The sequence below is a fragment of the Brachyhypopomus gauderio genome, chromosome 4 (assembly GCF_052324685.1).
Source record: "Brachyhypopomus gauderio isolate BG-103 chromosome 4, BGAUD_0.2, whole genome shotgun sequence".
Classification (NCBI taxonomy): domain Eukaryota; kingdom Metazoa; phylum Chordata; class Actinopteri; order Gymnotiformes; family Hypopomidae; genus Brachyhypopomus; species Brachyhypopomus gauderio.
In genome coordinates this window covers 27,495,850-27,517,716 of record NC_135214.1, presented here as the reverse complement: position 1 = coordinate 27,517,716, position 21,867 = coordinate 27,495,850, and the positions used below count along the sequence as shown (strand labels likewise).

The window sequence follows — 21,867 nt, the reverse complement described above, 5'->3', positions numbered from 1 at the left end:
TTTTGGTGCCATTTTAATATGCGTGTACATTCTCATTTCTTAAAGTAGTCGTCGTGACTACTGAAAAATCATTGTTTACGTTTACGCAGACGTCGCATCAAAATGGGCTCAGCTGATTGGACAGATCTCGTGTCATTAAACGGGGCGGGACAAATACCTCTTTAACCGAGAAGCTGCCGACAGGCGAGCACAGATGGCACCCTACACTTCCTTATTCGTCGCGGAAGATAATTACAAGTTTCGCGTTAAGATAACATAAACAAACGGAACAGTCGTTGTGAAAACTCGCGAAATTTCCGGTCAGTTTCTCACGAGAAGACCCCATGGTGGCGAAACGGGACGGCTGTTACCGTCGCAAGAGCCTTGGCTGTCGGGTTAGCTTAAGCTAGCGCGGGCCGCTCGAGCTCGCCGACCAAGATTAGCAACAGGAAGCGAGACGAGCGGGGGTGGGAGACCGCGGTCGCATTCCAGCACAAGGGCTTCCCTTCACCTCGGTTCGGCTCGCCATATCTCGACAGCTAGCCGACCGCGTTATTCGGCGACGTTATGAGCAAAAGCTCCCCGACCGCCGGTTCTCGCCGTCTTCACGCCGCCGTGATTATGCGGGTCAAGTGAGGAGCGGAGTGGGTTCAGCCATCTACGAGCGACGCCGAAGACCCCGCGACGACAAGGTAGAAGTCGGGCCACTCTCGGTCAACACTTAGGACATATATCAACGTTATGTGTGGTTTGAGGGGAAAATATTTCCACTGTTATGTTCATATAATCATATATCATGAAGGAAATGTGCCGTTAAAGCTGTGTGAACGTTATAGGTTAGCTGTGGGTGGCTATTGGGCTCCTATATACACACCTAGCTACGTTGGCTATTAGACCTAGCTAGTTAATGTTAGCCGACTTTATTAACTATAGTTAGGTTAGTTAGCTAACTAATTTGGTTAATGTTTCGGATATTACTATACAGTCTAGTCTAGATTTTTTTCATTTGTTTACCACCTACTTAACAGTGTTGGCAAGGCAGCCTCCGAGCCCCGACAGTAGGGTTCACTTGTACTCTGTCGCTTAGACGCGTCGTGATTGCCCACGACAGACATTGTGTGATGAATTCACGACATGTTCCCGACATGTTGGCTCTCTTCCAGATACACCAGAAGTCAAGTGTATGTGGCCTCACTGGGTTCTTTCTTGTGTTCATTTAGGAAGGAGACAAGCGAGCAGATGCAATGGATTTAAAAACTGCAGTGTTCAACGCTGCCAGGGACGGCAAGCTCAAGTTGCTTCAAAAACTTTTGGAGAATAAAACTGACCACGATATTATAAAACTGATGTCGGAAAAAACAAGTGGAGCTACGCCACTATTGATGGCTGCACGATATGGGCATCTTGAGTTGGTTGAATACCTCCTGGAGTGCTGCTGTGCACCGGTTGAAATCGGAGGTTCTGTTAATTTTGACGGTGAAACTATTGAAGGAGCCCCACCGTTATGGGCTGCGTCAGCTGCCGGGCATTTGAAAATAGTGCAGTCTTTGCTGGGACATGGTGCATCTGTAAACAATACAACCCTTACCAACTCTACGCCTTTAAGGGCTGCTTGCTTTGATGGCCATCTCGACATTGTTAAGTATTTGGTGGAGCACAAAGCAGACTTGGAAGTGGCCAATCGGCATGGGCACACATGCCTCATGATATCTTGTTATAAGGGCCACAAGGAAATTGCTCAGTATCTACTGGAGAAAGGTGCAGATGTAAATAGAAAAAGTGTCAAAGGTAAGAGAACCATACTACGTACCTGCTTTGCTAATGACATTAAGACATTATTATTTTAAGCACTTTATAGAATGTTGTTTTTCCTGTCATGGCTCTGTCTGTTGAAGTTGATTGAACAGTTTAACCTGTTACGTAATGCTCTACCACTGAATTCTGACTGTACTGCGGTGTGTCATTTTACCAGTAGCCTGTCTCTTTGTTCTGTAGGTAACACAGCGTTGCATGATTGTGCTGAGTCTGGAAGTTTGGAGATAATGAGAATGCTTCTTAAGTATGGCGCCACAATGGAGAAGGACGGTTATGGAATGACTCCGCTGCTCTCAGCCAGCGTCACTGGGCACACAAACATAGTAGATTTCCTTACACAGCACCCCCAGACAATCAAAATGGAACGCATTAATGCTTTGGAATTGCTGGGTGCTACGTTTGTTGACAAAAAGAGAGATCTTTTGGGAGCCCTAAAATACTGGAAAAGAGCCATGGAGATGCGATACTGTGAGAGCAGCAATATACTTTTGAAAGACGAACCTAAGGAACTTATTATGGCATATGATTACGCCAAGGAGGTTAGTAGCGTTGAAGAACTGGACAGTTTGATTTCAGACCCAGACGAAATGAGAATGCAGGCGCTGCTCATCAGAGAACGTATACTTGGCCCGTCGCACCCAGATACGTCATACTACATTCGCTACCGAGGAGCCGTTTATGCAGATTCGGGAAATTTTGAGAGATGCATCAATCTGTGGAAGTACGCACTGGACATGCAGCAAAATAATCTGGAGCCTCTTAGTCCCATGACGGCCAGCAGCCTGCTGTCCTTTGCTGAGCTTTTCTCCTTCATGCTGCAAGACCGAGCCAAAGGCCTTTTGGGGACCTCCGTCTCCTTTGGCGACCTCATGGGCATCCTCAGCAAAAGTGTGCTGGAGATCGAGAGAGCGGTGAAGCAGCCACACCCAGGGCCGGACCCCGCCCAGCTCAGCAAGGCTCTCTCCATCATCCTCCACCTCATCTGCCTGCTGGAGAAGGTCCCGTGCACCGTGGAGCAGGACCACTTCAAGAAGGAGACCATCTACAAGTTCCTCAAGCTGCAGCCGTGCGGTAAGAACGGGTACAGCCCTCTGCACTTGGCCGTGGACAGGAACACCACGTGCGTGGGTCGCTACCCCGTTTGCAAGTTTCCCTCGTTCCAAGTGACGTCCATTCTTTTGGAGTGCGGCGCGGACGTGAACTGCCGCGACGAGGATAACAACAGCGCTCTGCATGTGGCGGCCACCAACAACCACCCCGACATCATGAACCTGCTGATCGCGTGCGGCACTCACTTCGACAGCACCAACTCCTTCAAACAGACTGCGTGTGATTTGCTGGATGAGAAGGAAATGGCCAAGAACCTTATTCAGCCTATAAATCACACCACACTACAGTGTTTGGCTGCCCGGGCAATCATTAAATACAATCTCACATATAGGGGAAATATCCCAGAGAAGCTGGAGGCCTTTGTGCTGCTACACAGATAATGACTGGGAGGCTGTAGAGTTGGTGAAAAGCATCTTGGAGCCTGGAGCCCATTTTAAGTACCTCCTTTCTCCACATATGCTGTTTGTACAGAATATATCTAGACCGAGGTTGATAATGGATGGTTTCTATTCTGTGGGCATGCCTAATAATTTTGAACACCCCCCCCCCCATGCTTATTTCTCGCTGTTTATTAACATATTTCCATTTCTGCCTGATCCCTCTGCTTTGTATTTCTCTATTTATACGGAGGTGGTGGGGAACGTCCAGTCTGATCCTCACCTCCTTGCTGGTATTTGGTCATACTGCTATTCCTCCAGGTTCATGGTTATGCCCTCATTGTGTTATTTTTGTTGAGTGGTATGCACTCCTTACTCCCTTCAAGCATAACAAAGCTTTATGATGTGGTTGATGTTTGCAAATACCATAAGTGCTTTATTTATCCTATGCACAGCCTATGATATTGCGACTGTTCTGTGTTACCGGACTGTGTCACTGTTTTGTAACTGCCTGTTTTTAGTCATCATCTTCAAGCTTCCTTAAAATGCAAATTAGTAAGTAAACCTGCGCCAGGGAAGTAATTGAGGTTTCTTGAGTAATCATGTGTTCAAAGGTCTAGACTCCACCCCCACCCACCCCCCCTCCAGATTAAATGTAAGGGGACCTTTTGAACCCAGTGGTTCTGAGGCAACCTACAAATGTAGACTAAGGCTGGTTCCATTTTCTTAATGCACAGCATGTATTTAAGTTATTACAGTCAGCCATCAATGCTCATATCCTCAGATCTGCTCTATTGAATCAAATCTCTTATTTCTGTCGACATTTGTAAGTTTAGCTAGCTAATACCTTTCGACTTCATTGCTCAGATTAGTATTCCAGCTACAGTTGTGCAGTTTGAAAACAAGGGCTTTTCATATTTAAGAGCACATCTCAGAAGCCAACGAAACTAATGTACAGTACTAGCTAACAGATCTTGCACTTTATTGCATTGGTATATCAAAATCCTTTTTTTCAGTTGGTTTCAATGTCCTCAGAGCAAATCTAACAATAAACGTTTCTTGCACTTCTTACTCTTAAATCATTTTATCTTCTTTCTCATGCCAGATTACCAACAGTCATTCATAGTAGATTTGCTGAGGGGTTGTCGTATTGTTTCAAGCCGGGTGAATTCCAAGATTGCATCAACTTGTTTCCTTGTATCGTTAACTGTTTGCGTAGTCACTGTTCCCTTCTGAGTCATGTTGAGGCAGGCACATTATGTGCATTACAACACCAGAGCTATTCACCCATGAACTTTGAGCATGACAATATGGTTGTTTATTTCCGTGTTATTTTCAGCATGGCAGATTTCACCCCCTGAAATATTGCCTGTGCTTGAGACGTCAGTTCACAATAATACTATGATGTTACCATGCAAGGGCAAAGGGGATTCAGTTTAGGCTAGTAAGACGTATTTACCCTTTAACCAGAGCGTGTGTCGCCTGTTTTTAATCCAACACGGTGTGTATAATTACAACACTTGCAGTGTTGCTATGTGGCAAGCATCAAGTAAATCATACCAATGGACAAATTCTAGTCTCTTCATCTCTGCTCGTTTTCTTTCTATTTTTCTCTTTTTCATTATTCGACATGTGACGCTCAACCTACTTATGTGGTGCCTTTAAATAACCTTGAATAATGCCCCACTGAAACTGTGTCCTACATGCAGGCTTGACACGAGTGCTTTCTCAGGTGATGGATCGCAGCTCGTGAAGCAATCTGTGCGCTCTCTGCCCGGAGAGCTCCTGGCCTCTTGTCTTTTGGAACTTATCCACTCATCTGCTCATTCCTTTTAATGGCCGGCGTCACCCACAAGTTCTTTGTGTTCCACCTTTTACGAGGACTATGCACGCAGCACCACTTAAAAGCAGCTTTGTGTTGGCGTGGAGGGCGCGCTCGAGTTGTGACTTAGGAGTGGTTATTAGATGTGATCCTAATGGCACATTGCATTCTCTGTCCCATCTTTAAAAGCCTGACCCTGTTACACACGAGTCTCCCTACAGTATCCTTTAAAAGGAGAGGGTGACGGGTTGAGCACAAGGAACTTGACACCCCAGCACAAGTGGATCGGTGACGGACAGGACGTTGAAATGGGGATGATCGTGTTTGGTGGATGGTCTGTTAAGCAACAGAGCGGCTAGAAAAACCCTACACCCAGTTTGAGTGAGTCAACCAAAAACAATACATTAAGGGATTGAAGTGGTGCACATATCTACAGTACAAATAAATCTACATTATGAAAGCTACTATGAGGCACATCAGCATCTTGCTATGACTAAACACTGGCAGAGGGGAAAACGTGTTTCTGAAAATCAAGGCTAACGATTAGCAAAGAAGTTCTGCAAACATAACATAAGGCTTATTTGAGTTTATGTAAGCTTGGCCTTGGTTGTAGTGCAGCGGTGAAGCATTAGCGTGCAGTGCAGACTTAAAGCTGTCAGAGCATGAGAGATCTCCTGTGGTCAGTGACGCAGGCAAGCAGCTGTTTTCTTAGGATATGAGAGGGGTTTGCTTTCTATGGTGAGGTTTCATTCCCAAGCCTGGCAAGGACACTCATCCCTGGGGATTTATGTAGTGGTGTACATTGCTCCTCATTGTATTGCCAAGCTTCACAAGACTAGACAAAATAATGGGAACAAAGGTCCTCTGTTTTGACTAAAACTATTTAAAAGCTATGTATGTTTTCCTACCATCTATATATTTCAGAAGCAGCACAGTAAATTAGGAAAAAGACCAATTTATATATGCTCCCACATGTGGATGTGTGTTCATTCATGTAAAGCTCTTCAAACTAGAAACGTGATCATTAAAATAATTTTTAAAAATACATCAGTGCTTGCAAAGATTGGTTGGTGTATCTAAGAATAAAATGGCAGATTAAAGTCAGATTATTACGATATCTGTTATCTGGTTTTGCCTCTTCACTCCAGCACATTGGATATGAAATGGGCTAATGACAGATTCAATGAATGAGAGCAAAAAAACTGATTTTAAGATCTATACATCTGTAGTTGGTGCCACACAGGAGTTGTGGCCTGGTTTTATACACAGTCCTCCTGTTTCAGGGGCTCATAAGTATTTAGACAAATGATCAATCTTAAAGTGGTCATGTTTAGAACTTTACTGCAAATCTTTTGCAGCATCTGCATGACACCTGCAAGCCATCAATGTCTCCATGTCTCCAAGCATTGGCCGTCCTGATGCTCCAGCGCAGCTGTAATTGAACCAGCTCTGTACCCTGTGAAAAACAGCAGAAGCCCAACAGCCACAGCATATCATGGAGACCGTCCCTGCAAAGCCATAAAGAATGTGAGTGCATGAGGCAGATGATGGTGTCCCAAGCTGTGAGCCCTGCTATATTTAACAGGTGTTGTAATCATCTGTTCCGTATGGGAATACACAATTGGTATAAAGATGTTATTCAGTAGTAATGAGTGTGTTTGTTTCATTCCTGTCAAGCCCGACTACAGTCCTTTTCTATGGTATTAAATTACCTCAGGCGAAAAGAAAAGAATATAATTTATCTACACTGATCTTTCTATGATACATTGGTATAAAATGTTTGAGTAGAAGAATTTCCTGTCACATTTAAAACGTACTTGCTCTTTACAGGACTGGTCATTCGTCTAAGAGCACTCTGCCTTAATCGCTAAACTGCCATGGCTTCTTGAGTTATATCCAGAGAGAAAGACTCAAAGATGCCTTCCCACTGGCGAGGGGTGCTGAAAGGTTACTGACCTAAGCTGAAATGTTGCAAGGTAAGAAGTGGTGCACCAAAATGTGCACGGTTAGTGGAACTACAATTTCACTGACACAGCCACAACGTGAGAGAACCTATGCTCAAATATAAAATTATTAGTATGTAATCTAAATATTTGACATGGCAGGTTTAATGGTTAAATTAGCAGCAAGTTGATGCACACTATGAAACTCAAGAATTCCAGTTAGCTGTTATAATGAAAGAATGTATAATGATCTTAAAGGTCGGGTGGGAATGAAACATTTTATGCTTAAAAAAAACAGGTGATGTGACAGGTTTATTTATATAGAATGCTGCTAGTACACAAGCTTAATAATAGACCAATACATTTTATGAGGTTGTAATTTTTTCTGATTCTTCCAGCTCATAGATGCACTGTTATAATAATTAATGATCCTCAATTTTCCCTTAAACACCTTTTCATTACAATAGACTTTAAACTTTAAGAGGTTAGGAGACATTTCTTCAGCTGTTGTTACATTTAGAATATTATAATAAAACAAATGGTGATACAGTTGACTGAATGTGTTCAATGGAACCACCCAATGGCATTAGAATATGTCAAAAGTAAAAAAAAACAAAAAAAAGACCTTATCGTGTGTGTATAACTGTCTTTCACCTTCATAGTGGCAGTTATGAGACAGCTTAAATGACATGGAGTGAGTGCTGAAAATCTGATAGCATCATTTGATCCATCTCGTGAGCAGTTAATCTCAAGACTAGCCTATGTTTGGGAGACCACCCCTACCTATGCAGTTGAAGTGGTGACCTCGCGCTGCAGTTGGGGCACACAGGCTGTTGAAATGCACTTTGGGATCACTTTCAGCATTGCCCTAGATGCACACTGCTATGGTCAGGTCCCTAAGGGCCCCTCTCTCACCATACACGTCACATGGCATGAGGGTGTCTGGTCAAATTTCACTGATGGCACAGCAGCGAGACCATCGGTAGCACATACTATAGGCTAAGTCTCTGGGTGTGTTGGAGTGTAAAGCTCTAAATGAACACGAGATCCATCGAGCACTGGAATAGACACGCAATGAATAAAATGTATGTAAATATATGTACATTTAAGAATGCTGCTTTTGCAAAAACAAAATCGTGGCAAATAAAACATGAATTAAGACACAAAACTTGTGGATATGATCAAACAATAAACTAGCCCATGTCTACACAAGGCTCTGAGAATAGCTGATGTAGCTCATGCCGCCTCTATGGACATAGTACTGTGCCCACAGGATCAATTGCTATTTTGGTTTCAAAGATAATTATGCCATCATATCAAGGGGCTAGACTCTCCCAAATATCCTCTGTCAGTAATAGCTGTGTTTCTATTCCTAGCTGCCTGATTAGTTTGTTACATCACAGGAGACACACAACATCATAAGGAACTTGACAAAATCAAGCCTGTCTGGCAGCATTCTGAAAGTACGTTAGAGCAACCTATATTTAGAAAATCATTAGAGACATGATAATTAGCTTCGTCTAGTCCTACAGAACAGATTGTGGTCCTTTAAGGTGCCCAAATAATAAAACAAAGGGGAAAATAACTGATTGAACTACAAAAACTTTTGAGTGCGGTTTTGTTACTGCGAATAAAGTTCAACATTCAAAATTGAGCATGGCCACCTTAACAACCATTTTATACAAACAAACGGAGGCGGTGCTATTTATTCATTCTCTTGCAGCTACAAATTACACTTATTAGCTATATATTAACATTGTAACATACCTCAAAGTGAAACAACTACACAGGGCATTTGAATATTAATCGTCAGGAAATTATTAGGTGGTTCAGAAACTTTCCTAGCTACGACGCTAGCTAAGCTAATTAGCTAACCTACATAATAACCTACATTATCTAACGATATTTAAGTAGTTATGGTCATTTGCCAATCTCTTAACCTTAAGTAATATATTAATTTAATTTGCTTATTGTGATATAAATGACATGTCATGAGCATTGTACCCGGTGACTGTTGAACGAAACGAAATTCTATCGGATATTGGAGGTAAAATGCAGAGTTCAGAGGACAGAATGACGAAGACAACCGATTTCCTCCGAAAAGCAGAACATCTGAGAAAATTGTAAGTGATGCCAGTATAAGTAACAAGTCTTAAGACTTAATTTAAGTCTTAAGTAACAAGAACGAAGATGAACACCGTTGATATTCCATGTATATTTATTTATTGCCCAGGGCTGATAAACATGGAAAAGAAAGAACACTTTACAACCACAAGAGAAAGAACTGTCTCGCAGGTTGTGGCTGCATCTTAGATGAGCTTGAGAACAAACTTAACAGTGACCGTAAAGCTGAACGTAAGTAAAATTATAACCAATAGCTCTCCTTCTATTTCTAATTCCTTCCTCTTCTATCTATCAATATCTTGTTCCCCTTCTTTCCTAGTAGGCTATATACTATAATAATTGTTGTGTATGTATCTTTACGACCGCTGTGCCAGTGTTTGGTGCGTTGGTTAAATTTTTTTAGTAATATATTTCATGGACTTTCTCTTTAGAAATGAGAGTGCAGCAGCAACTGCAAAAAATCAGAAATGCTGTCTACAGATTCCAAGGGCAGCTGATCGATGTGAAGCCATCTCCTGATTGTAAGTAGTCCAATTAAACCAGTTTGTAACAATAATTGTGGACGTAATATTGTTCATAACTACATCTAGACAATATTGTTTGCATCATAACAGGCACCATTTAAGAAATTAATATTTTATCTCCAATAGTAATAGAAAAATTAAAGGACATCATGAGTGAGATTGAATGTTCGGTCAACACGTTCAAAGAAGAACAGCACCAAAGGTATGCAAATGTAATATAATCGTTATGATCGATAGACTGTAGATGGTTAACTAGATGCTATAAAATATTTTAGTGAGGAAAACAATCTCTGTTTTTTATGATGACACTGTGCAGTTTTGAGGAGCTCTTGAAAGAAGAGAGAACATCTTGGCAGGAGATATGTGCCTTAGAGAGGAAGATCCATGCTTGGTCTTTGATTGTGAAGAAGGACAGTGAGGTTTCCAAAGTCAGGCCCAGTATGGAGCAGAAAGGGAGGGAGCAGCTTCCTTTGGAGGTGACAGCCCTGGAAAACTTCCTGCAGCAAACTGGGGGGAAGCTGGGTGGCTGGGATCAATACGACCATCAGAGCTTCCTCAAAGTGTGGACCAAGCACAGTGGAAAACCCTCATACAGGACAGAAGTTAAGTTTTACTTACCAGACAAGACTGAGCAGGAGATTAGACTGCATGAGGACTGGTATGTTGAGCTCTGCTGTCTCCAGGAAAAGAAGAAAGAGGTACGCGTTAACTATGGAAGCAGTTTCTGTCTTGTTCCATTGGGATTTTGAACTACTGACTCCCACCTGTTAATGATTTCTTATTGCCCTAAATAATTAAAATATAAGTCTTGTTTCAGAGCAGATACAGTGCTGATGTTTGCAGTAATCATCTTAAAGTGCTGTTGCCTGTCTGTCTAGGCCATTCAGAGATGGAGAGCAGAGAGACAGAGTGCACGCTTGGCCCTGCTGCAGAGCGGAGACCAGGAGGTCGAGGTGGAGAGGAAGGAACGTGAAGCTGTTGCTACAGATGCGCGGCGCCTCCAACAGCAGGAGCGGCGCAAGGAGGTGGCCAGCCACCTGGAGGCCTGGAGGAACCTACGGAGGGAGCAGCGGGAGCAGGAGGCGGAGCGGAGGCTCAGGGAAGAGGTGCTCCAGAGAAAGAGGCTGAAGGAGGAGAGACGGAGACAGTTAGAGGTCAAGCTAGCCGTGGAGGCTCATCTCAGGCAGAAGAAGGAGGAGGAGGAGCTGCTCCTCCTTGAAATGGAAGCACAGGAGCGAATGGACGTGGCGGAGAGACAGAGGCTGGCTGCCAAAGGTATTAGGCGTTTTCAAGAGAGGGTGAGTCCATGGTGGCCAAACTGTAGTCAGTTCAACATAGTGGTCCTGCTAAGTGAAAATGTTATTTATTTTACCTTTCTCTAAAGGATCTACGTAAATTAGAGATAAAACAGCAGGATAAACAAACCAAAGAAGAGGCAGAGTTGGAGCGTCAGCAGAAGCTGGCTAAACTCAAAGAGAAGGTGACCATCTTTATCAGTGAGAATACTAGCTAATTGCTTTGCCATCTTACTTTCAGAAATAATCCTACATATTTTTGTTATTTTTCATAAATATGTCCAAATCTCGGCCGAACCTTTGTAGGTTGAAAGTCAAGTTAACCGAGACCCTTCGAGACTCTGGAAACCAACCAAGGGATGGCAAGAACGTACTAAAGAGATTGGTCCAACAGGGAGTGGACCTGTATATCAGATGTTTCATAGGTATGGATACACACATGTTTCTGTTTACTAAAAATGTAAGTAAATGACAGCCAATTATTGCGAATGATATTGGTTTTCTTACCAACACCATGTTATTACTATAGTTTTATTTTTGTGTATACCGGTGTTGTATATGAATGTAACACATTTTCTTGCTTAAACCCTTTTTTTTTATTACAGGGCAGTACCAACATGGAGACAGGGCCTTTAAACTTGAATTCAGTCTTTAAAAATGATCAATTGTACAGTGTACAATGATAGGTTATATGTTTATCATGTAAATAATGTAATGTTCCTTTTATTTGAATGTCAGTTAATGAAAAGTGCTTCATAGTTTTGATGTTTTTGTAATTGTAGTATTAGTAGTCAATGTTAACTAGTCATAAGCTTATGTAATTGTGGAGAAGGCAAATGTAAACCTGGCCATTGGGTTTGATGGAGGCGATACGAGAGGGCAAAACCTGCATGACTGTTGCTTTCATTTCCTGCTTCCTCTTAGTTGTTTTCCAGTGCATTTTGTCTAAACCCACATTCATGGATTTTTTAAGTAATCAGTTTACTTTAAATTAGTTGTTCATGTTTTTATTATAAAGAATGAAACAAAAGCTATTTTTGCTCATTGCTTGGTATAATAATTAAATTAACAATTTACTAATAAACCTAGTAATGTATTTAAGATCAAAATCACAAGGATTGAAGAATAATCAGTACATTTGCCAGTCACCTAATGGTTATATTGGACCCAAAAATAGCAATAAATTATTAGTCTTTGCTTTGTGCTTTTCTTTTTTTGAACACAACTTTGGCTCACCTTATGCTGTGTTTTTGTTTTTAATATCTTATCAACAAATTTGCTACCCTCACTAAATTCTCAGACAGATTATATCTCTCAGTAAAGTGATCAGAATAGACTTGGCTATGACGTTTATTACTACAAACAAAAGATTCTAAATGTTATAGAATGCATGTAATGATAAATTTTGGTTATGTATTTCAGGCTGAAGATTACATTTATGTGTTACAGTATCATCAGATAGACTAAGTATATTTATTGTAGCTTTTGTTCATGTGTTGCCCAAACTATACTGCACATCATGGAATTAACTTGTGTTAAGGCACATTTATACTGAAAAGTTTAACGCTACACAACATAAGAATACTTTAGAAATTAAGACCCTGTCTGAACTATTTACATAATCATGATTACCTGTGAAATTCCACCAACTGAAATGTAATAATTCTTAAGAAATTTATAAGACTGGCATGTTGAAAGAACAAAATTATTTACAATAAAACTCATTTATTATATATGATTTATGTTTCTGACATAAAAATCTGGGCTTCAGTCCCACGCAATCTATCAGGTTCCTCGCATTAAAATAACATTCAGAATCGACCTATTGTATCTGTCTAAATTATGCCATTACGTGTGTATACAAATGAACGCTGCAGCCTTTGACGAAAAAAAACTTTTGTTTTGTAGGTTGTTTTCCCATAATTACGCAAAAGCCGGAAGCGGTAAAGCGCTAACGCTTTTACCCTCAGAAATGAAGATGGCGGAAGAAGGGAATTCAGTTGATGATTTTGATCAAATTGATTTTTTACGAGACCGACATATACGATTTTTTCAGCGATGTCTTCAGGTGTTACCAGAACGATATTCCTCATATGAAACAAGCAGGTACGAACAGACGTTTTACCTTAGTGCTCGTCAGCTAAGCTTTGAACCTAGCTAGCTAAAACAGCAGCAATGTTTGCAGCTAGCCAGCTCACCTGCCAACACAAATGTCGAATAGAAACATGGAAGGTGCACTGTGCTGTTGATATTGGGAATGTTTTTGTAATAAGGAAAATAAAAATACGAACATGGAGTATACTGACGACAAAACAAACTCTCCTGGTTAGCTACCTAAACCTGTCACTACAGTATTAGCCTAACGTTTCCTGCCTGGAAGTGAACTAACTTAGCTAGCTGGCCTATCTCTTCTATCCAATTTGCACTTTGGAACGAATTATTCTGGAATAATATAATACTGTTTACGTTTGGACAATGATATGTAACACGTTGGTAATTCGTGACGAAACACTTACTCCAGCTACTTGCATTTTGAGTTACATTGCCAGTGGTGTAAAACTAAATCAGTCTAAACCTCTTTTTATCCAGGTTGACAATTGTGTTCTTTGCCCTCTCTGGACTTGATGTTCTTGATGCACTGGATATTGTAGACAAGCCTAGCTTGATTGAGTGGATATACTCACTACAGGTTCTTCCCACAGAAGATGGTAAGTCTGTTCTCCTATTCTGGATTTAAAATATTGTATCGTTTTGTAATTAAATAATCTTTACATGTGCATAAAGGTTGTGTAAAGAAAATGGGTTTATAACCTACATATAATATTCTTATTACTGCATATAAGCACTGTAATATAGGGCTGATTAATCCTTTTCCTCCTGTCATAACCTATCCTAAGTAGAATAATAATTCCCCCATTCCATTCAGAAATATGAACTTGAGAGAGGGTCGACTTTGGAGACAGGCAGAACTGGGAGCCTTTGAGATAATCTTCTCAGTTTGGTGGTTTGAAACAAGTTAGTGAACTGAGCAGGTTTAAATGGTATGTTTTTGAATTACCAGTGAAAAACGGTGCAGATGTGTTCAAACTTAAAAAGTAAAAGTCCTGCCATGATTTTTTTAATCACCCAGTTTTCACTAATTAAATCTATATACCTTCTTGATGTAATTAGCTAATCCAGGTACAAACTTTGTCCAGGGACTTTTACTTTCTGAACCTGAAGAATCCAAATGAACACTTCCACCACTAGATGGCAGCGTTAATGTTTTTCAAGCTGTAAATCCTTTCACATAATAACGGTTCATGTCCATTATTCTCATATTTACCAGAATCCAACCTTTGGCGTTGTGGGTTTCGAGGATCATCACATATTGGAGTTCCATACAATACCTCAAAGGTTGGTCTATGGTCCTGTGCTTAGGTTTTGTGTAGTCATGGTCAAAGACGGATGTGTTATAACCCTCTAGCAACTGATACAGCATCATGCCTACGTATGATGTCACAAATAATTAACATAATTAGGCAAGATAGAACATAACAGTTAACTTCACTAAAGAAGCAACAGTTAGTCTTATCAAATATTCAAACACATTAAACATTCTAATAAATAATTATTTTCTTATTTCCATAATGACTCTGACATGGACCATTTTTATTCTTGTTTGCTTGTTACATCTCTTTTAGGGCCCTGGATCTCCTCATCCCTATGACAGTGGCCATGTGACTATGACCTACACTGGCCTAGCCTGTCTGATTATTCTGGGAGATGATTTGAGTCGGGTCAATAAGAAGGCTTGTCTGGCAGGCTTGAAGTCCTTACAGCTGGAGGACGGCAGGTACCTGATCCCTCTGGTACAGGTTCAGAATGTTAGATCTTCTTAAACACTATGATTCCTATCTTTTGTTAGAAATACATATATACATATATAGCTTAATCTATATATACCATATATAGCATATATAGCTTATAGCAGCACATATGTACTTCTAAACTTGGTACTTGATCCTTCAAATGGATCGTTGGGGTGATGTTTACGGCACTTTTTTGTCACTTGAGTGACTTCCTGCCCTGCTGTGCAGCTTCTATGCCGTGCCGGAGGGAAGCGAGAATGACATGAGGTTCGTGTACTGCGCCGCCTGCGTCTGCTACATGCTGGACGACTGGTCTGGGATGGACTGCAAGAAAGCCATCGATTACATCCGGAGAAGCATGGTGAACCCTCCTCTCTCAGCCTTCACCTTTGCTGCCTCAGCGGCTGTGAATAAAGACCTCGCTCTGCGCTATACTTTTGCCCTGCTTTGCGTTTAACTCCACAGCCCGATTGTCACAATAAGCCGTCACCCTCTGCTTGACTCCCAGAGTCTGCGAACGATGCTGTGGAAACGGTATATTAATGACCCCGGCACAAAAGGCCGGGGTCTGTTACAGGCGGCATGGGCCCCAGGGGACGGGGCCACTCAGAGGTTAAAGGGGCAATCAGGCTTCTGTCCTGCCCTCTCTACTCAGTTCACAGCTAGATCCACCCTGTTTAAGGCAGCTCTAATCCTATAGATTATTCTTTACCTCCCCCGGGTCCAGCACGCTCACTCCCTTTTGTTGATCACAGTCAGTAGTGTGGGGTTATTTATTTATTTATTTAAATCCTTTCACTACTATGAGGTGGCCTTGTGCCATTGGCCCTTAACCGCGGGGCTATTTCCAGAGTGCTATAAATAGGGATGGATGTGTTCTAGAGGGGCCTTCACGGATTCCATTTTGGTACTAGGCTGCGACAGCCTCTGAGGGCAAGTGAAGGAGAGAAGAGGTTGTCGTTGACGTTCTTCTAAACGCTTGCGAGGCTTTGATTGACGTATTTCTAGTGCAGGCCCACGGGGCCCCTCTCGCACACTCGTGTGTTGATACACGGCGCAACTCGAAAGTCACATAACGTGACTGTTCGCTAACATGGAATAACATATAAAAAATGGATTAGCATTTTATAAGATACATAGATAAACAATGGTGGAATGAAAGAAATAGGGTTAAACATTTTTTAATGAATATTTTTTTTCTTCCTCAAGTCTTATGACAATGGGATTGGCCAGGGAGCAGGCTGCGAGTCTCATGGTGAGTACGCACGACTGTGAACCTTACGCACACACCCACAAAATGATCCAGAACGATTCAGGATGTCCCTGCCATCTGCTTCAACACAGTTGTGTTCTCTAGTTACCAAAAGCCCATGTCTTTAGCTACTCTCTTCCATCTATTCATCCCTCTTGTATTGTCATGGTTAGAGCCGTCTCTATGGCTACTGTGATCGTTGTGGTGTTTCCACAAAAGATCACAGGATACACCTGACAGCCCCTTTGATCTGCCCATAACTACACATCAAACAATCATTCTGGGATGCGTAGCAGGTCAGACACTCTGGTTCTGAACGCACAGGAGTGGATTTCTCCCTCTTATGTTCTTGTCACGTTATTGAAACTCACTTTATTTGCTTTTCTTGCGTGCTCCTGCCAGTGTGCTAAAATTAGCACTTTTCATTTAAAGTAAAATTAAAGTCAGTTAATCTTTATTTTGGTTGTGCAAATATATCATTGTAACTATAGAAACCTTTGTGCCTAGTTACTTGGTACGCGTAAGATATATTGCTGTCCTCGCTGACGTTAATTGTACCGCACAATTAAATTGTGAACCTGCTGGTTTTAAGTGCTGTTAAGGCGAGTTGAAAAGAAGTGTTTACCGAGTGACTTGCAGTCAATGGTGCTTAAAAACGATATAATGAGAGAGTGAGAGTGTGTGTGTGTGTGTGTGTTTGAGCTTTTACAGTTCTGTGTTCCACTGCTGTAACCCCTGGGATCAATGCAAGTTCTGTCTAAACACAACCATGGGCACAAGGCCCATCATCACTGCTTCTCTCTGTGCCCAGGCGGCTCCACGTTTTGTGCCATAGCCGCGCTGCGCCTGATGGGTAAATTGGAGGAGATGTTCAGCGAGCGAGAGCTGAACAGGATACGCAGGTGGTGCATCCTCAGACAGCAGGACGGCTTCCAAGGCCGGCCCAACAAACCAGTGGACACCTGCTACTCCTTCTGGGTGGGTGCCACCCTGGAGGTAAGAGAGCCCCGTGTGTCCGACGCAGTGTCTGTCGTCCGTCTCTTTTTGATTTGTTTAGATGCACTGCAAACACAATCCCAAAAAAGAAAGACTCTAAGTCAGCACCACTCACTGGGCAAACCGAGAACACGTGAGGTATCGAGAAGGCACGAATAGTAACCGTGAAAACATTTTGAAGAGCAAGGAAACTTTGTATCTTTAGCTGCACGCACGGGTACGTGTCCGGATGCACACCAGGTCCTTGACAGCCCTTAGTATGCATCCAGGCGTGTACGTAAATATTACACCTCCTAGGAAGACCTTGACAGGCCTCAGTAGGCCTTAGTATGCATCCAGGCGTGTACCTAAATGTTACATCTCCCAGGAAGACCTTGACGGGCCTCAACAGACCTCTGTGTGAGATGTACCGTTTCTTGGCACGGGAAAATAGCCCTATTTGGCAAGTGCCGGATTCTACAAGAATGAGGTTGTCATCTTTAAAAAGATATATGTAAGCCTCATTTGAATATAATGGTACCATACTTAAGGTAATGCATAATTCATGATTTGGATATAATGGTGTAGAACTTAAAAAAGTAATCTGCAAAAAAAAAAGGGTGGGACGACTGTACAATCACCTTTGAAAGGTTTATAAACATTAAATTCCCCAGGGCTCCTCACGCATCCTCTGTAGGGTGTCTAGGTAACGCGTGTTAACCTTATCTGCAATGAAAAACAGGCCCAACTCTTCAACCGATACTTGTCTGCACAGCGTTGTCAGTGTCTGCGTCTTCATTATCGAATGTATTTTTAAACGCGTAGCACCTGCATCACGAGCGGCCGTAACGTCTTCCTTTCGGGCGGGACCGCTCTCTCTCCAGTCCTCTACACGCTCTGTACTTCCAGTGTCCCGACCGCAGCTCTGATCCGCTGCTGCAGCTCATGAGCAGACGCCCCGTTACAGCCGTACCATCCGTTGCAGCTGTCCACGCACGTTACAGCGGCCGAGCACGCAGGACACGTGACTAAGCTGCTTTTTATGCGCTGTCGTCATTTGTGCGTTACTTCCAGCTATGGCCCGTTCTTGCAAGGTCGCTTTCTTTTCACTCTGCGTTGGATCCCTTTACTGTGATAAATGAGACTGTATCATTTGACAATAATTCTCTGACTAGGCTTGAACAATACATCAGTTAATAAATTTTATTGCGATATTGGCAGCCGCAGAACAGATATCGAGTTCTGCAATATGCATTTCCCAGTTGTCGGTCTCTGTGAGCTGACCAATCTCAGACTTCCCAGGTGAAAGGTTCATGGGTGTTGTAATGAATTGTGGCATTCACGTGGTCCAACAGATGTAAATAAATATGTTGAAAATAACTCTACACTCTAACCGTGTCATCTCAGGGGTGTGCCAGTATGGAAACCTAATGCAAGATGTATCGCATAGTGTGCTAGGTTTGTCAAGCCCTCGTTAACAAATTTGGTTTGACATGTATGAGAAATGCTGAAAAATGTACTTAAAAAGCTGCATCATGTATTCATCCTTCTGAGGTTAGAGTCCAAGCCTCTCTGCAGAAAATCTACTGTTGTTGTTGTTGTTGTAAAGTAAGTTCTATAAAACAATAATGAGTCCATAAAAGCACTGGGTGGAAAAGCTGCACGCTCTTTTACTTTAGAGGAATTAAGATTTATGTAGCATAACCCATGCCAAAAGGTCACAACTGTGCAGAAGTCAATAATGTACTGTTACTATGGAGATTAATATAATCATGGCCTAGACTCCGCAGTCCCTGTAAGCTAACATCAGTCCTTCTGTTTCCAGCTTCTAGATGTGTTTCAGTATACTGACTTTGAAAAGAACCGAAACTACATCCTGTCCACTCAGGACAGTTTAGTGGGGGGATTTGCAAAGTGGCCAGACAGCCATCCAGGTAAGACTGCAGTGTTCTTCAGGGGATTGGGTGCATTGTGGGTGTGGGTGTGGAGGTGTTTACATGTGAGTGCGTGTCCGTGCACACGTGCGTTTTTGCCGCTAACGGGACTGTTAGTTGAGACCATAGTGTAACTCGGTACATCGTTGGTTGTGAATGTCTAATTGATGAGATGTTTGTTCAGACTTAGCCACAGCACTGACGGAGTAACGTCTCGGGTGACGGGTACATGTGAATTGTCCTGCTGATGTTCAAACGTCCTGGTTTGTCTTTGAAAATCGTTTATGGAAAGGTGTCCATAAATGTAATGAAGTTATGTACTAGAATTAGTAGATTAAAATATAAATCATTTATTTACGTATTATATTTCAGATAGTTTTTCAGCAGTCCCTTGAGAAGGACCTGAATGTCCTTGAAGGATGTACTTGGTTCATTGATCACTTGCATACTAATGTGCATTAGTGTTCGATTACATCCTATTGTCTCTTTCATTATAACTCGATTCAGACCACATGCTGAGCAGGAAACCCCTTTTAGTGAAACACTCTGGGGACCGTCAGAGTTAAAAAGGGTCTCTGTGCATTATTCATAAATTCTGACCTCAACAATATAACTCTCCAAATCAGATTTGGCACCGTGTGTAGATACTGTCCATGAATTCTTAAGAACTGCGCAGAGATTATGAATCACAGTTATCTTAATGGTTGTGCTGCGACAAGCTTGTCTGCTCACCATCGGTGTGGTGTGTGTGGTTTTCACACTCCTCCCACACCGTGGCTACTGAGCAGACACCGTCTGCCACGTGTGCACCATCTCCACTAGCGGCAGTAGCAGCTAAAGTGCCATCGGCACTAGTGTCTGCGCCAGCTGTCCTGACGCTCTCTCTCTCTCTCCGCCTCTCCGCGCCAGACCCCCTGCACACCTACTTCGGCATCTGCGGCCTGTCCTTGATGGGCGAGGCCGGCCTGCGGCGGGTGCACCCGGCCCTCAACGTCAGCGACAGGGCCCTCCGCTGTCTGCAGCAGCTGCACCACACGTGGAGAGAAGGCTGCACATGACTACGCGATCCCTCGCCTCCAAACCAACCCGCACCCTAGCCCATGACCCTCGACCCCTGACCCCCCCACCTGTGCCCGTGCCATCTGTATCAAGACCACCGCAGCCTCCAATCCACATGCAGTTCCCAGTAAGTCGAGCCTTGCCCCCTCTGAAGCCTGGCCGCATGGTTCAGCCCTGACTGAAGAACCTGAGATGTGCACACACCATCTCCCAAAAGGGGGGTGGAGGGGGGGCAGTTGAAGATGAATTAATAATCAAGTCTGCCGTCATTAATCATTGAACATGAAACTGTCAGAGAGTCGCTGCTTGGCCCTCATTGTTTGGGTCCTACACACATGAACAGGTTTTATGGTTTCTTCCCTCTTGATTAGCTGTTTTTAAAACTGCCATTACTTCTTTTTTGCTAGACATTGACAAACATAAATCTCTTGGGTTCTTAAGACATCCATCTTTCTCTGTGTTGCCTTTTTTATTGCCTTCGTATCAGTATTTCTCTGTAAAAGTCAAATAGATTAATGATGTGAACATCCATCTTATGTAAACCTTATTTAAGTATTCTTTAGAATATTAATTTTTTAATCCTAAATAATATGAATTGTATGTATCATTGGAAAACCTTCTTTTCAGCGGCAGAAATTATGACTTTATTTTAGTAATTGTAAACTGATCGGACCACCCAGTCAGAACATTGTTTTCTCGTTCACCGTGCCTCCAATAACTGACATTTATAACACTCCCCTCACAGTTCGCCTGTGTTGCTGCAGATTCACATTTCACCAAGACACTTGAATGTTGGACAAGATTGGGGTAAAAAGAAAAAAAAAGATTTTATTTTTTCTATATCTTAAAAAAATAATAAATCAATGTTTAGGATGCCAATTATAGCACCTCCATTTCTATTATGATTACAAAGTGCTATTAGAAAACTGAAAGTGCAGTGAGTGTTGACTAACACCATCCTTTCATATCACAAAAGCATTCATAACCGCTATTGAGGTGGTGCATATTTAATCGGGACTAAAATAAAGATTTTTTTTTTTTTTTGCATTCAGCCATGGGTTTATTCAGATTACCAGTTTGTATGTCTGTTATGAATGGCCTTTATGAAATCCTTAGTTACTTGATCTGTGAAAAGAAAGGGCTTCTGTTCTTCTAAGGGCTTGTGTTACTGTACGTGTGCCAGTAGAAGCTACCTCCTCCTGCCCATTTCACTCCCTTCTCCCAGTGTGGAGCACTGAACTTCAATATCAACAGATAGGCTGAGTAAAGCAATATGTGGCTGTACAGCAAAAGATTCATTCAGAAGAAATTGCTAATGGATGTGTATTTTTTTTTGGGCAAACACAGCTTGTGTAGGTCATCACATTTGATCAAAGTCTGTCTATTAACAAGGTATAATGGGGAAAAGCCATGATCTAGTTTGTCATGATTTGTGCGTTCAATTAAATATATATGAATTCTACTGTGGTTGGTTATATTGCTACAGCCAGATCCACTGTGTTTGTGAACATGTTGGTGAGAGTGTTGAAAAACAAGCAATATAGAGGACTTCATTGTTGTTTCTAACGTGTGTTAGAAAGCACATTATAATTTACCGCAAACTAGATAGACCACAATACTGAAATGACTAAGCAGGCACTTTTGTTTGAGTAAATAATCGGCAGCATATTTTGGCACTTGCTGAACCCGAGCTCTGCTAGAATTGATGTGACATTACAACAGTTTCTGACTTTTACTGCAGTTCTCACCTTTCAGTAGTCATTTTACTGCAGTTCTCATATTTCACTACTCAGTTATTTTTCCCAAG

General features: G+C 42.1%; 3 protein-coding genes across 5 annotated transcripts; all 3 read left to right on the top strand.

Moving 5' to 3' along the window:
* Positions 1–149: 149 nt before the first annotated feature.
* fem1c (fem-1 homolog c) lies at positions 150–6,220 on the top strand. The gene is made up of 3 exons (XM_077003486.1): positions 150–671; positions 1,200–1,767; positions 1,975–6,220. Exons 2-3 carry the CDS (start codon positions 1,224–1,226, stop codon positions 3,282–3,284), a joined length of 1,854 nt encoding a protein of 617 aa, XP_076859601.1. The 5' UTR covers positions 150–671; positions 1,200–1,223; the 3' UTR covers positions 3,285–6,220.
* On the top strand, positions 5,346–12,713 carry ccdc112 (coiled-coil domain containing 112). 2 transcript variants are annotated; one of them, XM_077003487.1, is made up of 12 exons: positions 5,346–5,484; positions 6,462–6,630; positions 6,934–7,079; positions 9,094–9,169; positions 9,280–9,401; positions 9,602–9,691; positions 9,821–9,896; positions 10,011–10,392; positions 10,573–10,992; positions 11,079–11,174; positions 11,296–11,414; positions 11,595–12,713. In XM_077003487.1, the coding sequence occupies exons 3-12, from the start codon at positions 7,070–7,072 to the stop codon at positions 11,623–11,625; spliced, it is 1,422 nt and encodes a 473-aa protein (XP_076859602.1). In that variant the 5' UTR covers positions 5,346–5,484; positions 6,462–6,630; positions 6,934–7,069; the 3' UTR covers positions 11,626–12,713. The 2 variants fall into 2 exon arrangements, 1 of the variants encoding a protein (XP_076859602.1); XR_013130523.1 differs by lacking the exon at positions 11,595–12,713 and having other exon boundaries at positions 10,573–10,969; positions 11,296–11,347.
* Positions 12,714–12,918: 205 nt separating this feature from the next.
* On the top strand, positions 12,919–21,522 carry pggt1b (protein geranylgeranyltransferase type I, beta subunit). 2 transcript variants are annotated; one of them, XM_077003489.1, is made up of 10 exons: positions 13,075–13,095; positions 13,579–13,697; positions 13,916–14,004; positions 14,318–14,385; positions 14,673–14,824; positions 15,069–15,201; positions 16,050–16,095; positions 16,904–17,088; positions 18,893–19,001; positions 19,911–21,522. In XM_077003489.1, the coding sequence occupies exons 3-10, from the start codon at positions 13,920–13,922 to the stop codon at positions 20,057–20,059; spliced, it is 927 nt and encodes a 308-aa protein (XP_076859604.1). In that variant the 5' UTR covers positions 13,075–13,095; positions 13,579–13,697; positions 13,916–13,919; the 3' UTR covers positions 20,060–21,522. The 2 variants fall into 2 exon arrangements, with proteins under 2 accessions (XP_076859605.1, XP_076859604.1); XM_077003490.1 differs by lacking the exon at positions 13,916–14,004 and having other exon boundaries at positions 12,919–13,095.
* Positions 21,523–21,867: the final 345 nt, after the last annotated feature.